This window comes from Micropterus salmoides, unplaced genomic scaffold, assembly GCF_014851395.1.
Source record: "Micropterus salmoides isolate LMB-PRFRI ecotype aquatic unplaced genomic scaffold, ASM1485139v1 Ms_hic_scaffold_2550, whole genome shotgun sequence".
Lineage (NCBI taxonomy): Eukaryota > Metazoa > Chordata > Actinopteri > Centrarchiformes > Centrarchidae > Micropterus > Micropterus salmoides.
Genome location: NW_024041763.1, coordinates 29281 through 50462, shown reverse-complemented (window position 1 = coordinate 50462; position 21182 = coordinate 29281). Strand labels below are relative to the sequence as shown.

The 21182-nt window shown below is 48.3% G+C and overlaps 3 protein-coding genes across 4 annotated transcripts in view; 2 read left to right on the top strand and 1 right to left on the bottom strand.

The window, feature by feature from the left end:
• Positions 1–5: 5 nt before the first annotated feature.
• LOC119919118 (elongation factor 1-beta-like) lies at positions 6–1267 on the top strand (the record flags this gene model as incomplete). The annotated part of the gene is made up of 5 exons (XM_038739594.1): positions 6–80; positions 171–237; positions 476–601; positions 806–873; positions 1146–1267. Coding segments are annotated over 5 exons (423 nt in total), but the record flags the coding sequence as incomplete, so codon positions are not given.
• Positions 1268–1602: 335 nt separating this feature from the next.
• Positions 1603–20356, top strand: LOC119919120 (DBF4-type zinc finger-containing protein 2-like). Of its 2 annotated transcripts, XR_005447617.1 has the most exons (12): positions 1603–1752; positions 3802–3901; positions 3998–4038; positions 4115–4145; positions 4405–4501; positions 4597–4754; positions 7454–8102; positions 13491–13616; positions 13694–14055; positions 18188–18347; positions 18419–19542; positions 19583–20356. XR_005447617.1 is itself a non-coding variant. In XM_038739597.1 (11 exons), the coding sequence occupies exons 3-11, from the start codon at positions 4017–4019 to the stop codon at positions 19304–19306; spliced, it is 2493 nt and encodes an 830-aa protein (XP_038595525.1). In that variant the 5' UTR covers positions 1603–1752; positions 3802–3901; positions 3998–4016; the 3' UTR covers positions 19307–20356. The 2 variants fall into 2 exon arrangements, 1 of the variants encoding a protein (XP_038595525.1); XM_038739597.1 differs by having other exon boundaries at positions 18419–20356.
• The window catches only part of LOC119919119 (dystrotelin-like), a gene marked incomplete at its 5' end in the record, with an annotated part of 26400 nt that continues 25118 nt past the window's right edge, over positions 19901–21182 (bottom strand). Inside the window, one exon of the mRNA XM_038739595.1 lies at positions 19901–20457. Within this exon, the coding sequence (XP_038595523.1) occupies positions 20366–20457 (92 nt within the window). The remainder of the gene's footprint in view (positions 20458–21182) is intronic.

The window sequence follows — 21182 nt, the reverse complement described above, 5'->3', positions numbered from 1 at the left end:
CCGACGCCACCGCCGGCTCCGCCCCCGCTTCCAAGGAGGAGGACGACGATGACATCGACCTGTTCGGCTCCGACGAGGAGGTGAGGCCGTGGTGATGTCACAGTGGCGTCAAAGATGTTGATTCATTCAGTTTCAGTGTGTTTACATTGTCCCTGGGATTTGTCTGGCAGGAAGACGCAGAGGCCGCCAGGCTGAAAGAGGCACGTCTGGCAGAGTACGCCGCCAAGAAGTCAAAGAGTAGGTTACCGACGACTACCAGTCACAGGGTCGCTAACGGGGTCACATGGTCGGTCTGTCAGTGTGGGGTCGGGATTTATTTTTTTTTCATGTCGACTCTTCATGATGATCAACCAATCACCATCTTTCGGCTGACTGCCTGATGGACGCCTTGTTTACCTGAGAGAGTCCTCCAATCAGAGGGCTCTATGGCGCAGAGCTGTTTCCATGGTAACTGACTCCTCCCCTCCCTCCTCAGAACCCGCCCTCATCGCCAAATCCTCGATCCTGTTGGACGTGAAGCCGTGGGACGACGAGACGGACATGGCGAAGCTGGAGGAGTGCGTCCGCAGTATCCAGATGGACGGGCTGGTCTGGGGACAGTGTAAGAATACTGCAGTAACACTACACAGTACTACACAGTACTACAGTACTGACGGGTCTCTGTCTGCAGGCTGATGATGATCTCACTCACCATCTTTCGGCTGAACATCAGATGAAACTTCATGATCTGAAGCTGCAGAAACAAACTGACCTGCGATCAGTTTCAGACGTACTGATTATTAACGATGATCTGATCTCTCTGCAGCCAAACTGGTTCCCGTGGGTTACGGCATCAAGAAGCTGCAGATCGGCTGCGTGGTGGAGGACGACAAGGTGAGCATGTCTACCTGCGGGGCCCCGCCTTTGCCTGTTTACCTGCGGGGCCCCGCCTTTGCCTGTTTACCTGCGGGGCCCCGCCTTTGCCTGTTTACCTGCGGGGCCCCGCCTTTGCCTGTTTACCTGCGGGGCCCCGCCTTTGCCTGTTTACCTGCGGGGCCCCGCCTTTGCCTGTCCACCTGCGGGGCCCCGCCTTTGCCTGTCCACCTGCGGGGCCCCGCCTTTGCCTGTCCCTGTCTCTCACCTGCCTTGTGGTTACCTGTCCACAGGTGGGCACAGACATCCTGGAGGAACACATCACGGCTTTCGAGGACTTCGTCCAGTCGATGGACGTCGCTGCTTTCAACAAGATCTGAAACCTGAAACGTTAATAAAAAGCACTTGAACACAACACGCTGCTGTGGTTCTTTCAGGCGTCCAACACGCGCGTCTCTGTTTAAATGTTGAGCGACGACAGGAAGTTCTAACAGCTGGGCCTAAAAAACTGAACCTGAGATTTAACCGTGTGCCTACGTGAACTGTGTATAAATATGTGAACTGTGTATAAATACACCATGAATACTGTGTGTGTAAATACACGTATTGTGTATCACTGTGCTGATGAACAGACCCGACAGCACGCACACAAACACCGCTCAGATCATAAACCCGGATCCGTCTCTGGGTCCCGCACCCTGGAGTCCGTGCGGGTGAGTTCCCTCTCCGGCCTGCTGGCGGCGGCGCTGCCCCGCCTCCGAGCGCCAGATTCCCGCCCTGCCGGAAATCCCGCCGCAGAAGAAGAGTCAGACCGGAACCTAAACAGCGCGGCAGAGCAGCGCGCGGCGGAAGAACATTTTAATCTCTGTGAAAGTAAACAACAACAACAAGCATCTGCAGGTAAACAAACACAATCGTCCCTTATTGCACCTCGGCGTGCTTCACTAGAGCCAGCCAATCAGCGTCGCTGCAGGACGCCCGCTCAGCTAACAGCATGCTAACGGCTAGCCGGCTGCTAACAGCAGCTGTAACGGCGGAGACACGTCACCGTCCGCGGCGTTACCATGGTTACCGCGTGTTCGGGCCGACCCGGGAGTTTGACCCGGTTTAACCGAACCGGGATTAAACCGGAGCCGTTAGCGCCGCAGCTAGTTAGCTTCACACAGTCAGCCAATCAGAGCGCAGCTGCCGCCGCGCTGTGATTGGTCCAGGCAGAGAGCGGCTCTGACGTCATTTACATTTCAGAAAGCGGGTTAGTGAAAACTGAGAAAGTTGAGCCCAGATGAGAGAAACTGCGGGTCAGTAACCCCTGATGCTGTGAAGCTGACCTGCTGGGAGGAGGTTTAACGAACGCGGAGCCTGAACTGTCTGACATTTCCTCCTGCAGACGGTCCGAATCACGGTTAAAGAGGCTGTTTTTCTAACCCCAACATGACGCTTTCTGTCATCGATGTGCGGACAGAGAGTTATCTTTGGACATCGTGGATTTATCCTCAGCACAGAATTAAATCTATAAGCTGCTCTGTCCTTTATAACTCTGTGTACATGAAGGCAAAACACTTAGCGTGCTGTTTAAACTGATCAGAGAACAGTGACCTCTCATGTTGTAGTCGCACAGATTGATTACTCCTCTGAGTGAGGATGACTCTGGTGCAGCTGAAACTAATACATGGAGTTTTTCATTATCTGCTGACAGTCTGAATGTGTTTTGACAGCATTTCATAAAATACAAAATGAGCCAGATTTTATTAGTTAGATATTATTAGTTTGAACCTGGACACATTTTACTCAAAATCATTAATAGACCTGCTGAGCCTGACTGTCACTTTTCAACCACAGGTCCATGAGGAGCCTAAACTGTGTCTGATCTGTTTGATTAATATTTTCATCTTCAGTTATTGCCACCGGCATTTAGTCCTGTCAGGTTCCAGCTGAATAAACAGACCTGTAGCTGTTTAAAATGAATAAACTGCAGGAGAATTCACCACTTCATCATTCATTAAGGAAACTCCAGTCTGGTAAATGATGAATGAGCAACGCTGTATAAAATGTATTTTTAACGCATCGATCCTCCGCTCCTGCGTTTTAGAGCCAATCATGTTGTGCGTTGGCAGCGTTCATATTTCTAGCTCCACCCGATTAAAATGGAGGCTCTGCCTTTATTTACCCGTTGCCATGGTGAATCGTAGTATCGGAGCTCCATTGATGAGGCTTTTTTCATCCCCACGCACGCGTTTCCATCTGGCTCAACATACTCTGAGCTGACTGAACTGATTCTGATCGGCATGCGATGAAGAGGTCTGAACTTCTGAACCACAGCTCCTTTATTAGGTGCGTGAGCAAAATGTCCAGCGTGGTTAAATGCTGAAACAAATACAGACAGGAAGAGCTCCTTTGAAATGATTTAATGGTTCAGTAAAGACTGTTTTCCATCGAAACACCTGTGTGACTGCACGGCTCCAGCAGTCTCACCTTCTGGGTCCGTTGTTGATCAAACTCCACCGTGGTCGTCCAAATTGAAACTTCCTTCACTTGTACTACCCCTACCCTGAAGCTACCCCACAGGGTTTTACTCACTTTCAGCACAAACGGGACGGTTTTGTGACGCCGCGCTCACAGTATTTCAGCGTTAAAGACGTGAAACGAGGAGGTGTCATTAATCAAACCTGGAAGGTCGCCTGAGGAAACGTCTGTCGTGACCAAGATGGCAGCCGTGGATAGCGGAGACAGTCGCGTACCTATTATTATTATTATTATTATTATTATTATAATAGGGTTTATATTTTAATATTTAGTTTAATAAACCGTCACAGAGAAACAGTTTGTGTTTAACTTCCATTTCTTTCTCGCTAATTAAAAACTTTTTATTGATTAAATACGACCAGCTCCCGTTTATTAATCATATCATCGTCAATGTTTGCTGTTAGCGTCACCTGTTTCTGTCTTCAGGCTCATGGACTCTCCACCTGAAACTCTCACCTGGTTACCGTTGGTTACAGCATGGCGCGCTCTGATTGGACAGATAACTCACTGACTGCACTGCCTCCAGGTGACCGACCATTAGCGTAATTAATGTTAAATGAACAGGTGAGGTTGTTGGTGGTCATTCAGAATAATGATAATATTTTATGTTGACGTGTTTCAGATCTCCAGCCAGCAGCAGGATGTCTGACTCCTCTGATGAAGGTAAAAACACAAACACACTGTGGTTTTAGATTTTAGATTTACTTCCCTGATTTAACTGTGTTTGTGTGTGTGTCAGATGACCAGTGGAAGGCGGAGTCTACCCGCAGGTGAGTCTACCTGTTGGTTATTCTCTCTGTTGACATGTGTTTGGTTATTAGACTCTTCAGGTATGTTTTCTAGAAATGTATTGGACCATTTTTGAAAACATAGTCAGTTTCTATAAATGTTCTGCGTGATGTTCAGGTGTTTCTGTAGTCAGGATCATGTTACTCAGGTTTTTACTCCTTTCTATGATCATATTTTACACGTTTATACTGAATCCTGCTTTTAGATAGAGGGTTTTTTCTCCCTCTCTGTGTCTGACAGGATGTGGGCGGAGTCTCAGCCGGGTCCTTCCAGGTGTCAGCCCAGCAGACAGGGTTATTGTGGATACTGCAGAGTCCTTTACAGCAACCTGGAACAGGTACAGACTTTACACCTCAAGCTGCAGTCATGTGACCTGAGCTGTCCAATCAGAATAGAGCAGGCCGCACACCGTTTTCCTGTCTGTTCTCTCAGCACCTGTCCAGCCTCCGACACCTGGATTCTGTCCGGGCGTCCTCCCGAGGCTCCAGCACTGTCTCCTCCACCAGCAGTAGCAGAACCAAACTAACCCTGCTGGAGCGCTTCCTGCAGGACGTCCTACACCACCACCCGCACCGCTACAACGACCCCAGGTAACTGAAACAAACAAACCCGCGCTGCTACGGCGACCCCAGGTAACTGAAACATACCCGCACCGCTATGACGACCCCAGGTAACTGAAACAAACAGACCCGCACCGCTACGACGACCCTGGGTAACTGAAACAAACATACCCGCACCGCTACGACGACCCCGGGTAACTGAAACAAACATACCTGCACCGCTACAATGACCCCGGGTAACTGAAACAAACATACCCGCACCGCTACAACGACCCCGGGTAACTGAGACAAACATACCAGCACCGCTACGACGACCAAGGTAACTGAAACATACCCGCACCGCTATGACGACCCCAGGTAACTGAAACAAACAGACCCGCACCGCTACGACGACCCTGGGTAACTGAAACAAACATACCCGCACCGCTATGATGACCCCAGGTAACTGAAACAAACAGACCCGCACCGCTACGACGACCCTGGTTAACTGAAACAAACATACCCGCCCCGCTACAAACAAACAGACCCGCACCGCTACGACGACCCCAGGTAACTGAAACAAACATACCCGCACCGCTACAACGACCCCAGGTAACTGAAACATACCCACACCGCTACGACGACCCCGGGTAACTGAAACATACCCGCACCACTACGACGACCAAGGTAACTGAAACAAACAGACCCGCACCGCTACGACGACCCCGGGTAACTGAAACAAACATACCCGCACCGCTACGACGACCCCGGTAACTGAAACATACCCGCACCGCTACGACGACCAAGGTAACTGAAACAAACATACCCGCACCGCTACGACGACCCTGGGTAACTGAAACATACTCGCACCGCTACGACGACCCAAGGTAACTGAAACAAACAGACCCGCACCGCTACGACGACCCCGGGTAACTGAAACAAAACATACCCGCACCGCTACGACGACCCCGGGTAACTGAAACATACCCGCACCGCAACGACGACCAAGGTAACTGAAACAAACATACCCGCACCGCTACGACGACCCCGGTAACTGAAACATACCCGCACCGCTACGACGACCCCAGGTAGCTGAAACAGACCCGCACCGCTACGACAATCCCAGGTAACTGAAACAAACATACCCGCACCGCTACGACGACCCCGGGTAACTGAAACAAACATACCTGCACCGCTACAATGACCCCGGGTAACTGAAACAAACATACCCGCACCGCTACAACGACCCCGGGTAACTGAGACAAACATACCAGCACCGCTACGACGACCAAGGTAACTGAAACAAACATACCCGCACCGCTACGACGACCCCGGGTAACTGAAACAAACATACCCGCACCGCTACAACGACCCCGGGTAACTGAAACATACCCGCACCGCTACAACGACCAAGGTAACTGAAACAAACATACCCGCACCGCTACGACGACCCTGGGTAACTGAAACAAACATACCCGCACCGCTACAACGACCCCGGTAACTGAAACATACCCGCACCGCTACGACGACCCCGGTAACTGAAACATACCCGCACTGTTACGACGACCCAAGGTAACTGAAACAAACATACCCGCACTGTTACGACGACCCAAGGTAACTGAAACAACATACTCGCACCGCTACGACGACCCCGGGTAACTGAAACAAACATACCCTCCCCGCTATAATGTCCCCAGATAGCTGAAACAAACATACCCGCCCCGCTACAACGTCCCCAGATAGCTAAAACAAACACAGTCGCACCGCTACAACGACCCCGGGTAACTGAAACATACCCGCACCGCTACAACGACCAAGGTAACTGAAACAAACATACCCGCACCGCTACGACGACCCTGGGTAACTGAAACAAACATACCCGCACCGCTACAACGACCCCGGTAACTGAAACATACCCGCACCGCTACGACGACCCCGGTAACTGAAACATACCCGCACTGTTACGACGACCCAAGGTAACTGAAACAAACATACCCGCACTGTTACGACGACCCAAGGTAACTGAAACAAACATACTCGCACCGCTACGACGACCCGGGTAACTGAAACAAACATACCCTCCCCGCTATAATGTCCCCAGATAGCTGAAACAAACATACCCGCCCCGCTACAACGTCCCCAGATAGCTAAAACAAACACAGTCGCACCGCTACAACGACCCCAGGTAACTGAAAGTCTGAATTTTTTCTCAGATTATTACCGCTCTCTTCGGGCTCCTGGCTGGTTTTATAATAGTGGACCTAACATGCAGTTAAAGAGGTCTGCTTTTTGTCTTTTCCCCTCTCCTTTATTGAATTATATACCTTTTTTGTGCATGTAACAGGTTTGCAAAGTGAAAAAGTCCAGCCCAAAGGGAGTTCCCACCTCCAACAGAAAACTCTGCTCTGAACTGAAAACAGCTTGTTTGGAGTCCAGCCGCTTACCTTTCATCCCTATGACGGGGTGACAGGGATGACAGGGATGAAAGCTAAATGTGCGTCATAACGCTCGCCAAGCCTACTCCGACACTCCCTCAGAAACAGTGAGCTGCAGCACACAGCTCTCCTCTTCCTTCCAAACAATAGCCAACATCTTGTGTAGCAGTCAGAGTTTGTCAACCCTGAGTTTTCTTGATAACTCTGAGTAGGTTACACTCCCTTTGACCTCTGACTTGTGGTGATATAAACAAACTCACCTCTCCTGCTGCAGTACTCATGTTTGATACGTTGACATGTTTGTGTCCCCGTCAGGCCGTCTCACGCTGACCTCCCCTCAGTCGCCGCCCCTCCGTTGCCGAGGGAGGAACTTGATGAACTCCGTTTCTCTGACGACGACAGCCGGTCACTCGGCACCCGAGAACAATTGCCTAGCTCTGACGACGCCTCCTGTCAGCCGGCCAGTCAGTCAAAGAGAGTCATAGAGGGGGCGGGTCAGGAGAGGGTGTCTACACCAATCAGAGAGCGGGAGGAAGGAGGGGCCGCCCCTCCAGGGCACACACATTCATCACACGCACAGACCCCGCCTCCTGTCCACAGGAAGGCCCACAGGAAGACGAACAGGAGGAAAACCAGCGAGTCCTTGTCCCCCTCACCGCCCCACAGGGATTCAGGTCCTGGTCCCCAACCCTCCTCAGAGCTGAGGCCCTCCCTGACTCCTGGTCTTGACCCCGGAACCTGTCAACCATCAGAGCTCAGGCCCTCCCTTACTCCTGGTCTTGGCCACAGAACTTGTCCCCCGTTAGAGCTGAGCCCCTCCCTGAGTCCGGGTCCACACCCTGGAAAATGCCCCCCATCAGAGCTAAGGCCTTGGCTGAGCTGGCAGAAGGAGAGGAGAGAGGCTCATAAAGAGGAGGCCTTCTCCTCAGACCACAGTGACCCCCTGGACCAGACTATCGAGGAGGTTTGTCTTTTACAGTCAATTATGTTTTTTATCATCTTAAATAAGTCATCTCTTCAGGGTATCCTCTCGTTCGTTACAGTCATCTCTTCGGGGAATCCTCTCGTTCGTTACAGTCATCTCTTCGGGGTATCCTCTCGTTCGTTACAGTCATCTCTTCGGGGAATCCTCTCGTTCGTTACAGTCATCTCTTCGGGGAATCCTCTCGTTCGTTACAGTCATCTCTTCGGGGTATCCTCTCGTTCGTTACAGTCATCTCCGGGGAATCCTTTCGTTCGTTACAGTCATCTCTTCGGGGAATCCTCCCGTTCGTTACAGTCATCTCTTCGGGGTATCCTCTCGTTCCTTACAGTCATCTCTTCGTGGGTATCCTCTCGTTCCTTAAAGTCATCTCTTCGGGTATCCTCTCGTTCCTTAAAGTCATCTCTTCGGGGTATCCTCTCGTTCCTTAAAGTCATCTCTTCGGGGTATCCTCTCGTTCCTTACAGTCATCTCTTCGGGGTATCCTCTCGTTCCTTACAGTCATCTCTTCGGGGTATCCTCTCGTTCCTTAAAGTCATCTCTTCGTGGGTATCCTCTCGTTCCTTACAGTCATCTCTTCGGGGTATCCTCTCGTTCCTTACAGTCATCTCTTCGGGGTATCCTCTCGTTCCTTAAAGTCATCTCTTCGTGGGTATCCTCTCGTTCCTTACAGTCATCTCTTCGGGGTATCCTCTCGTTCCTTAAAGTCATCTCTTCGTGGGTATCCTCTCGTTCCTTACAGTCATCTCTTCGGGTATCCTCTCGTTCCTTAAAGTCATCTCTTCGGGGTATCCTCTCGTTCCTTAAAGTCATCTCTTCGTGGGTATCCTCTCGTTCCTTACAGTCATCTCTTTGGGGTATCCTCTCGTTCCTTAAAGTCATCTCTTCAGGGTATCCTCTCGTTCCTTACAGTCATCTCTTCAGGGTATCCTCTCGTTCCTTACAGTCATCTCTTCGGGGTATCCTCTCGTTCGTTACAGTCACCTCTTCGGGGTTCCTTAAAGTCATCTCTTCGGGGTGTCCTCTCCTTCCTTACAGTCATCTCTTCGGGGTATCCTCTCGTTCGTTACAGTCATCTCTTCGGGGTGTCCTCTCGTTCCTTACAGTCATCTCTTCGGGGTATCCTCTCGTTCCTTACAGTCACCTCCTCGGGGTTCCTTAAAGTCATCTCTTCGGGAAATCCTCTCGTTCGTTACAGTCATCTCTTCGGGGAATCCTCCCGTTCGTTTCAGTCACCTCTTCGGGGATCCTCTCGTTCCTTAAAGTCACCTCTTCGGGGTATCCTCTCGTTCCTTACAGTCATCTCTTCGGGTATCCTCCGTTCGTTTCAGTCACCTCTTCGGGGTATCATCTCGTTCCTTACAGTCATCTCTTCGGGGTTCCTTAAAGTCATCTCTTTGGGGATCCTTAAAGTTATCTCTTCGGGGTTCCTTACAGTCATCTCTTCGGGGAATCCTCTCGTTCCTTAAAGTCATCTCTTCGGGGAATCCTCTCGTTCGTTACAGTCACCTCTTCGGGGAATCCTCTCGTTCCTTAAAGTCACCTCTTCGGGGTATCCTCTCATTCCTTACAGTCATCTCTTCGGGGTATCCTCCCGTTCGTTTCAGTCACCTCTTCGGGGTATCATCTCGTTCCTTAAAGTCATCTCTTCGGGGTATCCTCTCGTTCCTTACAGGCATCTCTTCGGGGTTCTTTAAAGTCATCTCTTCGGGGTTCCTTACAGTCACCTCTTCGGGGAATCCTCTCGTTCCTTAAAGTCATCTCTTCGGGGAATCCTCTCGTTCGTTACAGTCACCTCTTCGGGAATCCTCTCGTTCGTTACAGGGGTATCCTCTCGTTCCTTACAGTCATCTCTTCGGGGTATCCTCTCGTTCCTTAAAGTCATCTCTTCGGGGTATCCTCTCGTTCCTTACAGGGGTATCCTCTCGTTCCTTACAGTCATCTCTTCGGGGTATCCTCTCGTTCCTTAAAGTCATCTCTTCGGGGTATCCTCTCGTTCCTTAAAGTCATCTCTTCGGGGTATCCTCTCGTTCCTTACAGTCATCTCTTCGGGGTTCCTTAAAGTCATCTCTTTGGGGTTCCTTAAAGTCATCTCTTCGGGGTTCCTTACAGTCATCTCTTCGGGGTATCCTCTCGTTCCTTACAGGCATCTCTTCGGGGTTCTTTAAAGTCATCTCTTCGGGGTTCCTTACAGTCACCTCTTCGGGGAATCCTCTCGTTCCTTAAAGTCATCTCTTCGGGGAATCCTCTCGTTCGTTACAGGGGTATCCTCTCGTTCCTTACAGTCATCTCTTCGGGGTATCCTCTCGTTCCTTAAAGTCATCTCTTCGGGGTATCCTCTCGTTCCTTACAGTCATCTCTTCGGGGTTCCTTAAAGTCATCTCTTCTGGGTATCCTCTTGTTCGTTTCAGTCACCTCTTTGGGGTATCCTCTCCTTCCTTACAGTCATCTCTTCGGGGTATCCTCTCGTTCCTTAAAGTCATCTCTTCGGGGTATCCTCTCGTTCCTTACAGTCATCTCTTCGGGGTTCCTTAAAGTCATCTCTTCTGGGTATCCTCTTGTTCGTTTCAGTCACCTCTTTGGGGTATCCTCTCCTTCCTTACAGTCATCTCTTCGGGGTATCCTCTCGTTCCTTACAGGGGTATCCTCTCGTTCCTTACAGTCATCTCTTTGGGGAATCCTCTCGTTCCTTAAAGTCACCTCTTCGGGGAATCCTCTTGTTCCTTAAAGTCACCTCTTCGGGGAATCCTCCCGTTCGTTTCAGTCACCTCTTCGGGGAATCCTCCCGTTCGTTTCAGTCACCTCTTCGGGGTATCCTCTCGTTCCTTACTGTCATCTCTTCGGGGTTCCTTAAAGTCACCTCTTCGGGGAATCCTCTTGTTCCTTAAAGTCACCTCTTCGGGGAATCCTCCCGTTCGTTTCAGTCACCTCTTCGGGGTATCCTCCCATTTGTTTCAGTCATCTCTTCGGGGTATCCTCTCGTTCCTTACTGTCATCTCTTCGGGGTTCCTTAAAGTCATCTCTTCGGGGTATCCTCTCGTTCCTTACAGTCATCTCTTCGGGGTTCCTTAAAGTCATCTCTTCGGGGTATCCTCTCCTTCCTTAAAGTCACCTCTTCGGGGAATCCTCCCGTTCTTTTCAGTCACCTCTTCGGGGTATCCTCTCGTTCCTTACAGTCATCTCTTCGGGGTTCCTTAAAGTCATCTCTTCGGGGTATCCTCTCCTTCCTTAAAGTCACCTCTTCGGGGAATCCTCCCGTTCGTTTCAGTCACCTCTTCGGGGTATCCTCTCGTTCCTTAAAGTCATCTCTTCGGGGTATCCTCTCGTTCCTTAAAGTCATCTCTTCGGGGTATCCTCTCGTTCCTTACAGTCATCTCTTCGGGGAATCCTCTCGTTCCTTACAGTCATCTCTTCGGGGTTCCTTAAAGTCATCTCTTCGGGGAATCCTCTCGTTCCTTACAGTCATCTCTTCGGGGTTCCTTAAAGTCATCTCTTCGGGGTATCCTCTCGTTCCTTAAAGTCATCTCTTCGGGGTATCCTCTCGTTCCTTACAGTCATCTCTTCGGGGAATCCTCTCGTTCGTTACAGTCATCTCTTCGGGGTATCCTCTCGTTCGTTACAGTCATCTCTTCGGGGTTCCTTAAAGTCATCTCTTCGGGGTATCCTCTCGTTCCTTAAAGTCATCTCTTCAGGGTATCCTCTCGTTCCTTACAGTCATCTCTTCGGGGTTCCTTAAAGTCATCTCTTCGGGGTATCCTCTCGTTCCTTAAAGTCATCTCTTCGGGGAATCCTCTCGTTCCTTAAAGTCATCTCTTCGGGGAATCCTCTCGTTCGTTACAGTCATCTCTTCGGGGAATCCTCTCGTTCCTTAAAGTCATCTCTTCGGGGAATCCTCTCGTTCGTTACAGTCACCTCTTCGGGGTATCCTGCCGTTTGTTACAGTCATCTCTTCGGGGTATCCTGCTGTTTGTTTCAGTCATCTCTTCGGGGTATCCTCTCGTTCCTTACAGTCATCTCTTCAGGGTATCCTCTCGTTCGTTACAGTCATCTCTTCGGGGTATCCTGCCGTTTGTTACAGTCATCTCTTCGGGGTATCCTGCTGTTTGTTTCAGTCATCTCTTCGGGTATCCTCTCGTTCGTTACAGTCATCTCTTCAGGGTATCCTCTCGTTCGTTACAGTCATCTCTTCAGGGTATCCTCTCGTTCCTTACAGTCATCTCTTCGGGGTTCCTTAAAGTCATCTCTTCGGGGAATCCTCTCGTTCGTTACAGTCATCTCTTCGGGGTATCCTCTCGTTCCTTACAGTCATCTCTTCGGGGTATCCTCTCGTTCGTTACAGTCATCTCTTCGGGGTGTCCTCTCGTTCGTTACAGTCATCTCTTCGGGGATTCCTCTCGTTCGTTACAGTCATCTCTTCGGGGTGTCCTCTCGTTCGTTACAGTCATCTCTTCGGGGTGTCCTCTCGTTCGTTACAGTCATCTCTTCGGGGAATCCTCTCGTTCGTTACAGTCATCTCTTCGGGGAATCCTCTCGTTCGTTACAGTCATCTCTTCGGGATTCCTCTCGTTCGTTACAGTCATCTCTTCGGGGAATCCTCTCGTTCGTTACAGTCATCTCTTCGGGGTATCCTGCCGTTTGTTTCAGTCATCTCTTCGGGGAATCCTCTCGTTCGTTACAGTCATCTCTTCGGGGTGTCCTCTCGTTCGTTACAGTCATCTCTTCGGGGAATCCTCTCGTTCGTTACAGTCATCTCTTCGGGGAATCCTCTCGTTCGTTACAGTCATCTCTTCGGGGATTCCTCTCGTTCGTTACAGTCATCTCTTCGGGGAATCCTCTCGTTCGTTACAGTCATCTCTTCGGGGTATCCTGCCGTTTGTTTCAGTCATCTCTTCGGGGAATCCTCTCGTTCGTTACAGTCATCTCTTCGGGGAATCCTCTCGTTCGTTACAGTCATCTCTTCGGGGTATCCTCTCGTTCGTTACAGTCATCTCTTCGGGGATTCCTCTCGTTCGTTACAGTCATCTCTTCGGGGAATCCTCTCGTTCGTTACAGTCATCTCTTCGGGGAATCCTCTCGTTCGTTACAGTCATCTCTTCGGGGAATCCTCTCGTTCGTTACAGTCATCTCTTCGGGGAATCCTCTCGTTCGTTACAGTCATCTCTTCGGGGTATCCTGCCGTTTGTTTCAGTCATCTCTTCGGGGAATCCTCTCGTTCGTTACAGTCATCTCTTCGGGGGAATCCTCTCGTTCGTTACAGTCATCTCTTCGGGGAATCCTCTCATTTGTTGAAGTTAGGTTAATTGGTTTCAAGACATCACTTCACAAACCTTTACACAACTTAACGTGCTTTATTTCTGTGTTGAACATCAGGTGATCCAGATGTGTTGTTATGGCGTCAGTTCCACTTCCTGCCACCAGCGGGAGACAGAGCGCTTCCACTTCAGCCTTCCAGTCTCCATGGAAACACAGAGTGACGACTGGGACTCACCTGTCCAGGTAAGAGTTAGTGAGGCACAGGTATGGGGATTACATTGGTTTCTATTTGTTCTAAAGATAGAAACTTTTCTCTCCAGGTGGTTTTACAGCGAGGACCAACACTCAGTAACACACCTGTCCAGGTGAGCCAGATGGAGGAGCAGGACCTCAGCCGCCTGATGGACGTTCAGGTGGACCTGGATGACCAGGTGTACTCGCACCAGCTCGACTCTGCCCTCCACAGTGAGCGGCGTACTGGTAACGGGGCCCGGAAGGACGAGGGCTTCTGGACTCTGCCGATAGAGGAGGTCCTGCCGGCCCCAGCATATATCCCAGAGTCCTTCAGGGGGAAGACTTGGGCCCAGATCGAACAGGAGGACGAGGAGAAGGTGGACAAATTGGTCCGACAATTCAGACAGGAGAGATTTATCTGCTACTTCGACACAGAGTCTCTGGCCAGGTAATACACACTCACCTGTACTGCGATATACATAGTCACTCACCTGTACTGCGATATACACAGTCACTCACCTGTACTGCGATATACACAGTCACTCACCTGTACTGCGATATGTACGCTCACCTGTACTGCGATATGTAAACTCACCTGTGCTGTGAAATATACATTCACCTGTACTGTGATATGTAAACTCACCTCTACTGTGAAATATACATTCACCTGTACTGTGAAATATACATTCACCTGTACTGTGAAATATACATTCACCTGTACTGTGAAATATACATTCACCTGTACTGTGATATGTAAACTCACCTCTACTGTGAAATATACATTCACCTGTACTGTGAAATATACATTCACCTGTACTGTGATATGTAAACTCACCTCTACTGTGAAATATACATTCACCTGTACTGTGAAATATACATTCACCTGTACTGTGATATGTAAACTCACCTCTACTGTGAAATATACATTCACCTGTACTGTGTAGTGAACAACGATGTGGATTTGTGCATTTTATATTGAATGAATGTGGAGCCACCCTAAATTCCTTTCTCCTCCCCAGAGAAGATGGGGAGGGGTCAAAGTTGCTTTCTCTAAGTGCTATCCCGACCAGAAAACTGGCACCTTTTGATTCCGAAGCTGATAACGCGGGGCCTGACTGTTAAACTGACAAAGGGACACGAGCCAGCCATTGGCATCTCCCTGAACAGCCTATCAAAACTTACCCCACCACACACGTTTCCGTGGAAACTGACCTTATTCTTTGTTTTATTACCACATCAAAAGGATACTCCTTGTCTCACCCAAGTGTGACATGTTCCAGACACTGAACTTTAGATGACAAAGGACTGCATTCTCCAAAATACTCAAAGCATTTAATTAAGTTAATTAAATCTTTAGTTACCTGAATATGTTGGCCTCTATTTGAGCAGTTATGTTAACTGTTGTTGCTATCTGTTGTTGATATTAGTGCTGAAAAGAAGTTACTTGTGCAGGGTTTTTATTTTCAGCAAGACACTCCTTCATCTAATGTAATCAATGCTTGTTCATAATACTTTCTTACAAAATCCCTTTAGAAATGATGACAAAGAAATGTTTTACTATACTCTTAATCGCCAGCTTGAATTTAAGGATGAATCAACAATATTCCCCGGTTCCTAAGGAGAGACGATCTTTGATTTAATCCAAGCTTTCCTCATGTAACCTGAGCTCCCCCAAGTGGACGAAATAAGTATTACATGCCCTCGTCGGAAATGCGGTTAAATGTATAAAAATCCTGACCAATAATGTGACAATTTACCAAATGCTTAGAACATTACAACCGTTCAACCATTGAGGTTCGATTGTGGAAAATATTTGATTATAATACGTGCAAATAGATTTCTTTTCTTTAGACATTAAGTTTAGAAAGGCAGTTCCTTGGGAAACCTGAGACGCCCCCTGGGGAACCACGGCCCAGGCAACAAAAGAGCGACATGCGACCTGCTCGCCAGTCTCTTCCCTCTTCTCGCTCTTCCACTCTGCCCTCTGGACGCTTCGGCACGCGCGTGGCGTGCCTCACCAGGCAACACGCCCAGACTCAGCCAGTGAAACAAACAGGCCTTTGTTCGCCTGAAGCTACACACCTGAAGTGCCGAGACATCGATCTGCCTTCAGTTTGTTTTATTTTCTTTATTTCTTTTGTTTGTTAAAGTTATCAGTCCGTTAAGTTACACTGGACTAATTCAGGAACGACCAAGTTCCATTTTAAGCCTTTTTCGTCAAGCCAACTTCACCGAGGTCAGACCAAGCCACGTGGTCTCGCCAGCTACAACCAAGGAAACCTGAAAACAGCCGAATTGCCAGACGGAGGAGGCGTTTTCAATCGGACACGGAGAACCCCGGGGAATCCCTAGCAAAAAGCCAGGATCGGCAGCTAGAGTGGGACCCGTGCAACAGGCCAAAAGCAGGCTGTCGACAAGCAGTAAGACTTAACACACGACCTGTGATCAGACGTCCATTTTAACTCCTAAACTATAGCATTAGTTTACTTTCAGTAGCTCTTCTATGCCGTATGAGTCAAATGCTTCCCACAATCGAACCTCCAGGCTCATTGTTCAGCAAATGTTTATGTTCCCTGTATCCAACCATCTTTTTATCACCTTAGTTAGAGAATAAATTCACTGTAATATAATCAAGAGCTGTGTGTGTTGCCTATTTATAGTTCCTGCCAAGAGAATTGACCCTTTAGATATGAGACTGACTGACTGATTTAAGATAATTGAGCGATTATTAACTAACTGATCACTAGTAATAATTGTATAATTATTCAAAACTACCTAGAGGTCCGGAGACTCTAGGATTATAACAACTCCGGTGGTGCCCTTAACGAGGAAATTCTGATTTTATGAATAATAATTCATAATTGGGTATCAATTCTCATAAATTTATTAAAATGCATAACTAATAAATTTAGGTCCACTACAACTGTGATATGTAAACTCACCTGTACTGTGATATGTAAACTCACCTGTACTGTGAAATATACATTCACCTGTACTGTGATATGTAAACTCACCTGTACTGTGATATGTAAACTCACCTGTACTGCGATATGTAAACTCACCTGTACTGCGATATGTAAACTCACCTGTACTGTGATATGTAAACTCACCTGTACTGTGATATGTACACTCACCTGTACTGTGAAATATACATTCACCTGTACTGTGATATGTAAACTCACCTGTACTGTGATATGTAAACTCACCTGTACTGTGAAATATACATTCACCTGTACTGTGATATGTAAACTCACCTGTACTGTGATATGTAAACTCACCTGTACTGTGATATGTACATTCACCTGTACTGTGAAATATACATTCACCTGTACTGTGAAATATACATTCACCTGTACTGTGATATGTACATTCACCTGTACTGTGATATGTAAACTCACCTGTACTGTGAAATATACATTCACCTGTACTGTGATATGTAAACTCACCTGTACTGTGAAATATACATTCACCTGTACTGTGATATGTAAACTCACCTGTACTGTGAAATATACATTCACCTGTACTGTGATATGTAAACTCACCTGTACTGTGAAATATACATTCACCTGTACTGTGATATGTAAACTCACCTGTACTGTGAAATATACATTCAACTGTACTGTGATATGTAAACTCACCTGTACTGTGATATGTACATTCACCTGTACTGTGAAATATACATTCACCTGTACTGTGATATGTAAACTCACCTGTACTGTGATATGTAAACTCACCTGTACTGTGATATGTAAACTCACCTGTACTGTGAAATATACATTCACCTGTACTGTGATATGTAAACTCACCTGTACTGTGATATGTAAACTCACCTGTACTGTGAAATATACATTCACCTGTACTGTGATATGTAAACTCACCTGTACTGTGAAATATACATTCACCTGTACTGTGATATGTAAACTCACCTGTACTGTGAAATATACATTCAACTGTACTGTGATATGTAAACTCACCTGTACTGTGAAATATACATTCACCTGTACTGTGATATGTACATTCACCTGTACTGTGAAATATACATTCACCTGTACTGTGATATGTAAACTCACCTGTACTGTGAAATATACATTCACCTGTACTGTGATATGTAAACTCACCTGTACTGTGAAATATACATTCACCTGTACTGTGATATGTAAACTCACCTGTACTGTGATATGTAAACTCACCTGTACTGTGATATGTAAACTCACCTGTACTGTGAAATATACATTCACCTGTACTGTGATATGTAAACTCACCTGTACTGTGAAATATACATTCACCTGTACTGTGATATGTAAACTCACCTGTACTGTGATATGTAAACTCACCTGTACTGTGATATGTAAACTCACCTGTACTGTGAAATATACATTCACCTGTACTGTGAAATATACATTCACCTGTACTGTGATATGTAAACTCACCTGTACTGTGATATGTAAACTCACCTGTACTGTGATATGTAAACTCACCTGTACTGTGATATGTAAACTCACCTGTACTGTGATATGTATTCACATATAAAATCACAATTTGCTGAGCTGTAGTTTTTCTGCTGATGTCATCGCTGTCAGGTATGGTAGGAGGAGCCACAGCAAGAAGGGGCGTAGTGATAACAAGGAGGCGGGGACAGACCCTGGCGTCCTGCCTTTATTGGACCGTGATGAAGATGACTCAGCGTACATCAGGAGGAAGAGAAAGAGGCGGGCCTTCAGGGTGGCGTCCAGGTGTCAGGTGAGAACGTCAGTTTTCAGTATCTGGAGTTTGAAGGAAAACATCTTCGTCAACTGGTTTTGTCTCCTCAGGTGGTGAAAGTCAGTCACAGCACTCAGACAGTCCAATTGGTCGTCCCAGCTGTCCGTCAACCAACTTCTGAGGCCCCGCCAACCAACACACCGTCAGCCAATCAGGAAGCAGCAGAGAGGACTCCTGATGTCCAGACGTGGCGCTGCCTCCCTTCGTCATATTCAAACATTATCACGCCGCTGCAGCCTCGCACCTCTGTAGTGTACCTGCTCTGCTCCCCCTCAAGCCCCACCTCCACCTACACACCTCTGTCAGGCTCCGCCCCTAAACGCTGCAGGAAAAAGAGGCGTCCGCTGGACCTGCAGGGGTTAAAGGTCAAATACAAACGGCTTCCTGTCAGGTTCTACGACCCCGGCAGCAACCGCATCCTGAAGAACCCCCCAAAGGGCTTCCTGTGGCGCAGAGGCTCCGCCCCCTCCGGCCCACCGCCGCCATGCGTCCGTCAGCTGTTCAGAAGTCTGAGTCCGGACCTGAACACCGACAGGCCGCCAGGGGAGGTGGCTGCAGGGTCCTCCAGGGTCAAAGGTCAGAGGTCATCAGACACCGCCTTCAGCCACGTCAACAGCTTACTTCTGGGCACGCTCAGTGAGGACTCAGCACAGACTGACAAACAGGAAACAGTCAGAGGGCAGGGCAGGATGTCTCAAGCCCCGCCCCCTCAGAGCAGGTCAGAGCGGGGGAGGGGGGGTAGGAGGGATAGGACACAACCTCCATTCCCCAAGAGAAGGACCAGGGCTCAGGCCACGCCCCCCCAGCCCAGGAGAGAAGGCCTGCGACGGGCAGGACTCAGCAGGAAAGTCCCTGGCTCTCCAGGCCCGCCTCACCCTCCTGCACCCCGCCGGGGGAAAGCCAGGAGGGGGCGGGGCTGCGAGAGGGGGCGAAGGTAGCAGGACTCCTGGACAGGTAGCAGGACGCCTGGACAGGTTGCAGGACGCCTGGACAGGTAGAAGGACACCTGGACAGGTAGCAGGACTCCTGGACAGGTAGAAGGACTCCTGGACAGGTAGAAGGACTCCTGGACAGGTAGCAGGACTCCTGGACAGGTAGAAGGACACCTGGACAGGTAGCAGGACTCCTGGACAGGTAGAAGGACACCTGGACAGGTAGCAGGACTCCTGGACAGGTAGAAGGACACCTGGACAGGTAGCAGGACTCCTGGACAGGTAGAAGCACACCTGGACAGGTAGCAGCCTCATTTATGAACTTTATGAAGAGACACTTGTCAGTACAGAAATCAGGAAGTTGAACATCAGCATTAGCTCGTTAACCTGATGGATCTGAATAAAGACTAATCAGTTTAATTGATGAGTAACGAGGTTTATAAACGAGGCTGCTGGACGTCCTGTGGAAGTCAGCTGATGTCAATGTTAAAATGAAATCTGATCGTTCTGAAAGTCATTTGACGTTTGTGTGCAGATACAGTTTGATCAATCTTCTTTCCTGGTGCATAAAAACATTTGGTCAATAACTACAGATTTTCAAACAAACAGGGTTTTATTTTCAGTTTTTCATCCATGATGGAAATAAAACTCATTGCAGGACTGAAGCTTTTATTTTAGTCAGAAATCATGAAAATATAAATCATTAAATGTTTGTCCTGCAGCATGAAAAGAAAAACATTTTGTTACACATGAAATCTCATCTCATTGAAATAAAACGTGAACTCGAAATTTTAATTTGGTATGAAAATGAAAATGTAGTTAAGAATCATGCTAATTAAACAACGTGTGCACACAAATGGAAGCTGAAAGTTGGAACTGATGTGATTTTATTCTAATGTTGGCGTCTTTCTAAACACTAAACACACCTGCAGCTTGTGTCCGACAGGTGAGGTGCTGTTTCTTCAGGTACTGGTGTTGATATGTCGCGTTGTTGGTGTCACAACGTTTTATAACTTTAAATATTGATACGTTGAATAAACAACTTTTATAACCTGAGTCACCTAGTCATGTGTTTGTTCTCACAGCGTCCACCAGGTGGTGTATTGAGTCTCCCACCTGGCCCGCAGCCTCCAGAAGCTCCGCCCTCTTCCTCTCACCTGGACACAGAAATGGAAATGTGATTATTTTATGGAGTCAGCCTCGGACCTGAGATTTACTAATACGTGATCACAGGGGGGCCCCAAGGCTCAGTGCTTGGGCCCCTTCTCTTCTCAATTTACACCACCTCACCGGGGCCGATCATTCGCTCGCACGGCTTCTCTTACCACTGCTACGCGGACGATACGCAACTCTACCTATCCTTCCTGCCAGACGATCCCACTGTCTCGGCGCGGATCACGGACTGTCTATCGGACATATCTGTATGGATGAAGGCTCGCCACCTTCAACTAAACCTCTCTAACTACAAATTGACTCCGCAACCATCACTCCAACCAGGGTGGTGAGAAACTTGGGTGTCATGATTGATGACCATCTGTCCTTTTCAGACCATGTTGCTGCTGTCTCTCGGTCGTGCCGCTTTGCTCTGTACAACATCAGGAAAATCAGGCCCTACCTCACTCAGTACGCCACCCAGCTTCTGGTCCAGGCCATGGTTACCTCTCTGCCCACCTAGTGGGTCTACCAGCTCACCGGTGAAATCCCTACAAGTGGTCCAGAACGCAGCAGCTCTAACCTCTAACATGCACTTCCTGTGCTCTTCTTCTGTGTCCTTACAATTATCTTTTATTGATTGACCTATTTCATTAACCCTAGGTATTTACCCGATTGATGCAGTACATGCTATTAGCTCTCAGCAGTATTTATTGCTGCTCTTGCCAGT

Excerpts from the sequence above, each read along its gene's own strand:
- LOC119919120 (XM_038739597.1), top strand. The coding sequence starts at position 4,017 with ATGTCTGACTCCTCTGATGAAG. Across the intron at positions 4,039-4,114 it reads GTCTGACTCCTCTGATGAAG|ATGACCAGTGGAAGGCGGAG; the intron begins GTAAAAACACAA and ends TGTGTGTGTCAG. Across the intron at positions 4,755-7,453 it reads CACCGCTACAACGACCCCAG|GCCGTCTCACGCTGACCTCC; the intron begins GTAACTGAAACA and ends TGTCCCCGTCAG.